Genomic DNA, 10,250 nt, shown 5'->3' on the forward strand with positions numbered 1-10,250 from the left:
TGTACCTTTCACCAACATTAAAGGTTGTAACAGAAAAAGCAGAAGCTCTAAAATGAAGATCTGTTAAATGAAAGCATTAGTAATCATCTTATGTCACCCTCTGGTTAAGAAACACTTGAGTCAGAAGTCACAGTGGGCTCAAAAACCAGGCATTTATTTATGTAAAATATTTCACCAGGGAAACCCTCGCTTGTGATTTCACTCACGTGGATGCTGCAATCAGAGAGACTGCCACCGGAGTTAGGAGTAAGTACCTGGTATGGCACCAAAGAGGTTAGGTTTCTTATTCCATTGTGTGTCTCCTTCTTCTTCTGATGTGGCCAGGTGCAAAGGTGGCCACAGGATGGAGCGGAGGGAACACTGAGTGTGGACGGAGTTAGGAGACCTGGCCTCAGATCCTGGCTCTGCTCCTAACTAGCTGTGCGTTGACTCCTCTGCGTCTTGGTTTTCTTATCTGCAAGAACAAAAGAGCTAGCCTCGATGATCCCCCAGGCCTGCCTCCGGGTTTCGCATGCTAAGATTGCTCAGGCCCAGGTCACGCTATGGTGGTCATCAATACCTGCCTGTCCAGCCTTTGATTACTTGTAAAGATCTTCAGGTTGGCCTGCCCAGCGGGTACTAAGGGACCATGAAGGACCGAGCCTGGGGACAGGTGACAGAGGCTTTCCTAAGAGCCAGGAACATGAAAGCAATCAGCAGGTCTGGGTCTCTCCTCTGCGTTGTGGGTTCCCACAGGAGATGCTGGAAGGGATGGTCTAATCCTTAAGTGGCTCGGCTCTGTCTAGAAAGGGCTGTGTTGTGAGGTGTGGGGTGGAGAAGGGACCGCGTCCTTCCCCATCCTACCCCTACACATAACACAGAGGTGTAGTCCACTTCTCCTCAGCCCCATCCCTCCACATGGAGACCCCAAAAACCCATGAGAAGCAAAAGGGGCTGCACTTCAGGTTCAGAAAGGCCATCTCACCCACGTACCTAACTTCTCTCCCTGGAGCCTTGTCCCGCAGGCACCTAGGAGAGTGTTGCGTCTCCTCTGCTCACAGAAAGGATGGAGTGAGCAGTGGACACTGACTTGCTTTGAAGTTATACAGTCACCAGACGGCTCTGGAATATTCACAGGGTCAGATCCTTGTCCAGAAAACATGGCTCCAGCTCTGCCTGGCTTTTCAATGTAGAGAAGGGTTCGATGGCCCAAGCGTGGGTCATCCACCCTCAGCCCTCTCCTCACTCCATTACACCTCATTACATCACCATCTTCACAGAGGGCTTAGAGTCGGGCTGAGGGGGTGGCAGCCTGTGAGACAGGAGAGGGAGGAAAAGAAAGGTGGAGGCACCCGAAAGGGCAGGGGGCTGCCATCTCCTCCCACCTCTTCACAAGTTGAGTGTGAAGTCCCCCCGGGAAGCGCTCAGACTGAAGAGGAGAGCCCAGCGCTGAAGCGAGATCAGGGCTTTAGCTGTATGAACAGCTCCCAGACAAACTGCTAAGAATTCATGATTGCAGGATCTTGGCCGTAAGGGCATACTCTGCAGACGGCCTCTTTCGCTGCTAACAAAATCCGATTTTCAGCGTGAAAAATGGCTGAAGCATTCAGAAATGGTCCAGTCATAGCACCTCATTAACTAACACACATGCACGCACGTGCACGCACGCACGTACGTGCACACACACGCACCTGCACGCATGCATTCCACACGCTAGAGAAAGCTTTCATTATCTCTGCAGCAGGTCTTTTCTAAGAATCAGACCTTCCAAACTAGAAGCTCGAAAGCTGGTCTCCTTACGTCTTTGCATGGCTAACAGCAAAATTCACGAAAGCTTATGAAAAGCCGGGAAAAGGTGAATTCAGTGCATGGGCCAGATGAGCTTCAAAAGTTGAAATATACATTCCCTTGGCAACGGGTAAGTGGCTTTTTCTCCTCTCCCCAGTGGCAGGGCCGAGCCGCCAGCTTCGACAGCGAGAGCTCGTGCCCGTCTCCGAGACCACCTCCGACACCCTGAGCTGCACGCGGGCCGGGCCACACCAACGAGACTCAGCAGGGTTCTTTTTGCACTTGTTCAACCGTCTAAACACAGTGTTGTGCAGCAGCGGCGGTAGGGGCAGTGCCTCTCACTCCAGAGTCTTAGCTGCCCCGTGTAGGTCAAGGCCGAGACAATTGTCGTGTGGTCAGATCTGTCTTAGTCTTTTCTGTCTCCCAAGGTGATGTTTTTCTGGTTCTTTCACTTTTTATGGATCTGCTGTCAGGAAGAAAAGAAGAGAAAAAAAAAAAAAAAAAAGAGGGGAGAGCCCTGACATTTGTTCTATTAAATACAGTGTAACATAGTCATCTTTGAGGGGGAGGTGGTTTGAGTTTCTGAAATTTTGTGTCTCCACTGAACTCCCTAACCCGGGAGGAGAGGGAAGTGGGATGGGCAATGGCTACTTTGTTAAGTGGGCTTCAGCGAAGAGCCTTTACAAAGGCTACTGCTTACGACTCTTAGAAGCTCTTTGCTGATGTGACATAAACCGAGATGTGGACTCCTGGCCGCATGTTGAAATTGGGAGCATTCCGAGCTATCTGTGAACCTTCAGCTGGTCGTGCAGGGCTCCTCTCTCCAATCCTCGTGAATTGAACATGTCTTGATTCCTCATGGGAACTGAGTCACTTCCTTTAGGAATAATTCTGTTGAAACGAACATGCCCTATGTTTTCTGGCGCGCCACAGTTAATGACCATATTTGTTTGAAAACAAGATCTTTGTTCTCAAAAATAACCTTCTTGTAAAAAAAAAAAAAAGGAAGCACATAAGTTCTGGAATGATTTCTGCGTTATACCTAGCTTTATAGTTCCATGAAGTATCAAGCAACTGTTTAAAATGCCTAAAGAGATCAAAGAAAAAACTACATAAAATGTTCTTTTCTGAATGGGAAGTTTTGAAATCCAAGGAATAGGTGTAGTCTTTTTATGAACAGTACCTTCTTGATTAAAACCAAGTCAGCTTAAGTCTATTTCAGCCCCCTAGATGCTAGGACAATGTTCATCTTAAACTTTAGTTCTATAGATTATAAAGGACTTTAGTGTTTGTTTCAGTGGTAGTGAAGGATTTTTTTTTTTTCTTTAGATCTCTACCGTAGGTCAAATTCAGTTTAGGAAAAAAGAATGTTTGAACTATTCTGTATTGTAATCGTCCATTTCTGTTGAGTTAATAGTGGCCTTCCCACCAACCCCCTAGAACTAGATTGATTTGCTCCATCTCAGTCTGTATAGCCCTGGTAGATGTGTGGGTGGGTTTTCACTTCAGTTTGTGGCTGTGAAATGCCAATTTCCAGAGCTGTGTGTGGGACTGCTGCTGAAGTCTGCTGAAGAAGCGCTTCCTTCAACAATGGCAGGTCAAGAACTGTTCACATACCTTGTGTCTCACTCTTTACATATGTCACATGCTTTAGGAGCAGCGATTCAATAAAGTAACCCTTGTTTTAAGCCAAGTTATCAGGTTTCTGTGATGATATAACTTTGGGTAGTGTCTCCTAAGTCCTAAAAATGACCAGATTGGGCAGGAGGTAACAGGATATCGTGGCAAAAGAAGTTTGCCTCTTAAAACAATGTAGATAAACTGAGAATTCACCCTGTACTGAGCTTTAGGCTAGGGGCTAATGTGTCATTGGTGTAAAGATAAGTCTTGTGACTGACAGGCCTTCCCAGTCAAGGGGCCTTGCGGCTGGATGTTCTCTTGAGAGAAGAAGAAACTCAAGGTCATGACAAGACTTCCAACAGGCCATGAACTTCATTCTGTTTCTTGACTCTAGAATGACCCCATCGAGATGGCCATCTCAATCATTGGGCAGGTGCTGGGGGTCCTGTAACTATGAAGGGGGCATTGACTTTCCAGCCTCATAGGGAGCCCAGAAATTAGTGCGAGGGGTTCCTTCCAGAAGTGAGCTTGAAATGCATGTCCAGCTGTCATCTTCAAACCTGTAGGCAGATGGGGAGGACTGAGAAGGGAATAGGATCAGTGCGAATCATGGAAGAGTCACTGCTCTGAGGCATTCCTTTTATGTCCGAGCAGCCATCTCACACGAGTGAGCCTCCCAGTGGCTGTGAAAAATAATTTCCTGAGCAGTTTATGGTTAGCCTCCACACCACCCTGACCGACTGCTACCAGTCCCGCTACGGCAGTTTTAGTAAACATCTACAGGCTGGGGAGCCCACGCCAGGGAGGCTCTCAGCTCCTGGACCCCCGCCTCCAGCATCCTCAGGCGGGACTAGTCCTCAACCCAAAGCATGAATGGAACCTGAATTTCTGCCCATTTCGTTGTCTACCCTGATCTCTCTCCCTCAAAGATGAGCATAAAATGGTTACAAGTTGCAGAATAAAATGAAATACAAGGTTGATTCATTTGTCAGCTTCCTCTGCCACGAGTAACCTCTTTCTTGGGTTGGTGATATGGGCTTCGCTGAAGTCATGATAACCAGGGCCTTTTGTACATCGATGTTTTTTTGAAAGTGCAAAGTTCCCTTTATGGAGCAGTGTTTCTAGGCTGAAGAATGCTTCTCCCCTCCCCTTCTCTCCCCTTACACTCAGGATGCAATTAATTGCATCGTCATTTAAAAAAGTATGCTGTTAATTACTGCTTTGTGTCGTCCCACCCTTGTCACAGCCTGGAGTTTTTATTCAATTAAATCTCCTCTTGCCCGTTTCTCTTATCATCGTACATTCCTGAGGTTTAGCAGTCAGCACACACACAGGACACTGGAAAGCTTTTATTTTTAATCTGTGTTTCACATAGATAACCACTTCTCTTCAATCAAGGTACAGTGGAAGGGCTTGTTCATATTTTATTCTGCCCAAGGAATACCTGTGAACCCCGGGAGGCTGGAATCCACCTGTTTGTCAGGTTTGTAGCTCACAGGGCATTTGGTACACGGGGCTCTGCTGTTTTCTCAGCTGTTGAGCTCAACAAGCAGCCGCTCCAGATGCTGAAGCTTCTCTAGGGAAGGGGTCACACACTCATACTGGGAAAGTGCAATGCTTTCGCCTGCCGGGAGAGGAATCCTGCTAATTCTCATAAAACGCAACTTGAGAAAATCCTGTTGCAGACTTGAAAATTAAAAGAAAAACAAAAACATTCTAACTTAATAGAATATCCTCTCTGCTCACCCCCAGCTTTTAATTAATTTAGAAAGCAACCCATAGAGTAGAGAGTGGAAGGTACTCTCTCTTCCTGCACATCTGCATCTGAATTACTGGCACTCCACAGTGAGAAGACACCAAGGGAGCCAAACTGCTGAGACAAGCACTCTGTTGCCCAAAGATGCAGCTTCCTCTTGCTTCTGACTTCCCATCAGGTCACCCACCAGCCACCAGGATCTGCCGATGTGCTAGTCACATCTAGAGCAGATCAGCCATCAGGGTAAATGCGTCTGGCTGGCTGGACTGGGTTATACAGCAGTAACAACATTCAGATTTCAGCGACTGAAAACAACAAAGGCTTATTTCTTATTCATGCTATATGTTCATCACAGGTCGGCAAGGTGGGGCTCTGCTCATCGGATTGATTCAGGGGAACTCAGGATGACAGAGCAGCCAACATCTCAGACATTGCCAGTTGCCACGCCCGAGGGTAAGAGCACTTGGAAGGGTCTCATCCCGGCCTCAGTGCTCTGGCCCAGAAGGAATATATGTCACTTTCCTTCACAGTTCATTGCCCAGAACTACTCATGTGGCCTCCAAAACATAAGGGGTTCAAGCTCCCAGAGGAAGAAGAAGTAGAAATATTTGGTCATCAGGACTTGGTAGGACCACAGTGAACTTCACAGACCCGTGAAGGGTGACAGCCACTGAAGGGCTGATTCCGAGAAACCAATAAAGGGAAGCTGTGGTCTATTCATTTTTGAATGAAATCAAGGACTGTATGTTGAGTCACACGGCTATATATTGGGCCACACACCTGTGCTAGCCTCAGGCTTGAATCTTGCCCACAAAAAGCTTTTTAGTCTAGTAACTTGGTAACATAAGTAACTCTAGTCCAAGGTAGAAAGTGGTAAATGCAGGAAGGGAGGTGAAATAAAAGGCTACAGAAGTCCAAGAAAGAATACCACAGCTCTGCAGATGGAGTGACAGCTCAAGGAAGAAGGGGCCCCTGATCTAGGCCTTTTAAGGATGGGTAGGAGTTGGGGATGTGGAAGTTGTGAGGAGGGGGCACATTCCAGGCTGAGGGGTCCATACACGTGAAGACCCAGAGCTGAGGAATTCCGAGGGCTGCCAAGCCACCTGCATCCAGGGGAGACAAAGGAGCCCCCTGAACCACTGCCCCCTTGCTTGCACGGCTCTTCCCAGACAGAATGCTGGACTTCTGCCCGAGAAGCGCTCCTTTCCCCTACCCTGGTCCCCGCGTACTTCTTGCCAGCTGCCTCCACTGGGAAACAGACTTGCTGCCCACCCCCCATTGGAGGCGAGGCTTCTGCTCCCAAAAGGGCTGGTCACCTGGAACTTCAAAACTTGCCTGCATCTGAGACTTAGCCCAGCTGCTACACCTCATCCACTTACCCAGTCTTACCTCCTCAGGCTATTTCTCAGCGACAAGCCGCTCGGGACTTTATGATTTGTCCTGTCCTGCTCTGCTCCTCTTTGAAGTAAGCCCTGTCCTCATGTCTGATCTTCTAGCTCAGGGAACAGGACTGGCCTCTCCCTGGCTTTCCTCTGGCTGGGTCACAGCTTTACCCCCCGCACAGCTGTGGCAAGCCCATTGGGAGAGACTGGAGACGAAGAGACCAGCAGGCAGTTGCAGTGGTCCAGTCGAGAATGGACCAAGGGCAGGGCTAGCATAGGCAGTGCACAGGGAAACAAGGGCACATGCACAGAATGTGGTGATCACAGGTGGAAAACACCACAGAGCTGACAGCTGAGCAAATCTGGAAGAAGGGAGAGGGAAAAGGGATGCAAAGTTGTTGGCTTCACACTCGAGGCACCAGAAGAATGATGGTGCCTTCCGAGGGAACCAGAAACTCAGCAGAACAAGAAAAAAACTGATGAGTCCAGTTTGGGCCCAGCTGAGTCTGAGATGCTGGAAGGATGTCTAGCAGGCAGCTGCAGTCCAACATGCTACTCGGCTGAGAGGTCAGGCATGAGATGTTAATGTATAGAAAGCTTACACACCAAAATGAGATGTGAAGACAGGAGGCTGACGCTGCCACGCCAATACAAGGAGAGTCTCAAAGAGATGTTCTTCAGGACCTATAAACATTGAGAGGTCAAGGAGAACAGAAGTGATGTGAATAATAATGGAGGTGTCCCCAAGTGAAGCTAATCGATGAAAATGCTAATGAACAAAAACATCAATCAAGGGCTTCATAAAATACTTCTTCATAACAAGTTAATCCAAAGTGCTTAAACGTAACTTGACTCACTAGTCTATTTTCACCCACATTTGCAGGGACCCACCTCTTTTTTTGCCACTTCAGCTATGCTCTTGCCTTTTTTTTTTAATTATAGTAAAATATACATATCATAAAATTTACCATTTTAACCATCTTTAAGTGTACAGCTCAGTGACTTTAAATATATTCACATTTTTGTGCAACTATCGCTGCCATCCATCCACAGAACTTTTTTCATCTTGCAAAACTGAAATTCTACACCCATTATTTAGCAGCCCCACCACTCCCTCTCTCCAGCTGCTGGCAGCCATAATTCCGTTTTCTGTCTGTAAATTTGACTACTCTAGGTACCTCATAAGAGTGGAATCATATGATGTTTATTCTTTTTTATTTTATTTATTTTTTGGCTGCACCACACAGCTTGCACAATCTTAGTTCCCTGACCAGGGATTGAACCTGTGCCCCCTGCAGTGGAAGTGCGGGACCCTAACCACTGGACTGCCAGGGAATTCCCATGACGTTTATTCTTCATCCTGGATTATTTCGCTTAGCATAATGTCCTGAAGGTTCATCCATGTTATAATACGTGTCAGAATTTCCTTCCTTTTTAAGGCTGAGTAATAGTCCATTATATGTATGTACCATATTTTGCTTTCTATTCATCCACAGTGGACATTTCACCTTTTGGTTATTGGAATAATGCTGCTATGAACGTAGGTGCACAAGTGTCTCTTCGTGTCCTTGATTTGATTTCAATTTTGAGGGGGCATATACCCAGAAGTGGAATTGCTGTATCACGGTAATTCTATTTTTAATACTTTGAGGAACCATCATACTATTTTCCATAGCAGCTGCACCATTTTACATTCCCACAAGCAGTGTACAAAGATTCTAATTTCTCTATATCCTCACCAATAATTGTTATTGTTTGCTTTTTGATGGTAGGCATCCTAATAGGTATGAAGTGGTATCTTGTTGTGGTTTTGATTTGCATTTTCCTAATGATTAGTAACACTGAGTATCTTTTCATGTGCTTATTGGCCCTCTGTATATCTTCATTGGAAAAATGTCTATTCAAGTCCTTTGTTTATTTTTGAATTTTTGCTGTTGTCCTTATTAAGTTTTAAGAGTTCTTTATGTATTCTAGATATTAATCCCTTATCAGATTTATGATTTGCAAATATTGTCTCCCATTTTGTGGGCTGCCATTTTACTCTGTTGATCATGTCCTTTGATGAACAAAAGTTTTTAATTTTGATGTCATCCAACTTTTCTAGTTTTTCTTTTGTTACCTGTGCTTTTGGTGTCATACTCAAGAAATCATTGCCAAGTCCAATACCATGATGATTTCCCCCAGTGTTTTCTTCTAAGAGTTTTATAGTTTTACCTCTCATACTTAGGTCTTTGATCCATTTTCAGTTAAATTTTGTATAGGCTGTGAGGTAAGGGTTCAAATTCATTCTTTTATCATGTGGATATCCAGTTTTTTCCTACATCATTTGTTGCCAAGACTGTCTTTTCCCCATTGAATGATCTTGGCACCCTTGTTGAAAATCATTTGACAATATATGTGTGGATTTATTTCTGGGCTCTCTATTCTGTTTCATTGGTCTATAGGTCTGTCGTTATGTGAGTACCACACTGTTTTGATTACTATAGCTTTGTAGTAAGTTTTGAAATCAGGCAGTGTAAATTCTCCAACTGTGTCCTTTTTCAAAATTATTTCTGGCTCTTTGGGGTCCCTTGAGATTCCATATGAATTTTAGGATGAATCTATTTCCAAAAAAAAAAAAATCATTGGGACTTTGATGGGGATTACATTGAATCTGTAGATTGCTTTGGGTAGTATTGGTAGAGATCCAACTCTTAAGGACACTGTGATTACCCACAAATGCCATTTGCTGACAATCTGTCCACAAATTCATCCTCACCTCTGGGGTTCTTACTTCTAAACACATGTTGTGATCCTTGGTGCAGGACCAAGTCATGGAGTTCAAACCAGCTAACTAGACCTTTTACACTAAACTCAACTCTTGCCAAGTTTCTGTAGAAGTCACCTCCCACAACTGCAAATGTCCTGGCACAACTCCCAACCTGCTGACCAAACTCAACCCTATAGCCCAGTTTCTCTTTCTTGCTCACTCAGTTCCAGAACACTGAAGAACTTCAGTTGGACTCATTCCCATGAATGAAGAAGGCTCATCTGCTTCTGCATGCACATAGGTATTCACTCAACAAACATGTGTTGAGCAGCTAGTATATATCAGGTAACATGCTAGGGCTGAGGGCACACAAATTAATAATAACTAACAAACACAAAACATTTCCTATATGCCAGACACTGTTTTAAGTTCTCTACATCCATTATATCACTTAATTCTTCCTCTAGCCCTAAGAGGTTAAGAAACTTGCCCAAGGTCACACAGCTGAACCCAGATATCTAAATCCCAGAGTTCACATGCTTAAGCACGATGCCAAGCTGTCTTCTAACAAAACATAGCTCTTCAAGGAGCTCACAGTTCAGAGGAGGAGATAGACACAAAAATAGAAAATTATTCTACAATATGGTAAGGGCAATGCTAGAGATATACTAGAGATTTAAGGCATCCTAGAGAAGGATTTCCTACCCCAGCCATCTACGCATATCCCCTTCATGGCGCATCCCAAATGTACCCTCTGAGAGCCCAGCCTCATCCCTTCCTGGAGACAGCCCTACAACGACCTCTTTGTGAACCCTCAGTCACGCATACTAACTTGATTCCCTACATCAGTTACTCCTCTAGGAACAGCTAAAGACTTGGGGAGTCTGCCCATCACGCCCAGCCCCAGCCAGTCAGCCCATAAATGTGTTCTATGTTGGACAATACAAGGAAGAGTGAAGGCTGTAATTCAGCAGCT

The 10,250-nt window shown here is 45.4% G+C and overlaps 1 protein-coding gene across 2 annotated transcripts in view; it reads left to right on the forward strand.

Moving 5' to 3' along the window:
* Positions 1-1,996, forward strand: part of SYT6 (synaptotagmin 6) — a 57,672-nt gene extending 55,676 nt beyond the window's left edge. For both annotated transcript variants that reach the window (XM_060142399.1, XM_060142400.1), the window contains one exon: positions 1,925-1,996. In XM_060142399.1, coding sequence (XP_059998382.1) covers positions 1,925-1,996 — 72 coding nt within the window. The remainder of the gene's footprint in view (positions 1-1,924) is intronic.
* The last annotated feature ends 8,254 nt before the right edge of the window (positions 1,997-10,250 follow it).

Source organism: Lagenorhynchus albirostris, chromosome 2, assembly GCF_949774975.1.
Source record: "Lagenorhynchus albirostris chromosome 2, mLagAlb1.1, whole genome shotgun sequence".
Taxonomy (NCBI): Eukaryota; Metazoa; Chordata; class Mammalia; order Artiodactyla; family Delphinidae; genus Lagenorhynchus; species Lagenorhynchus albirostris.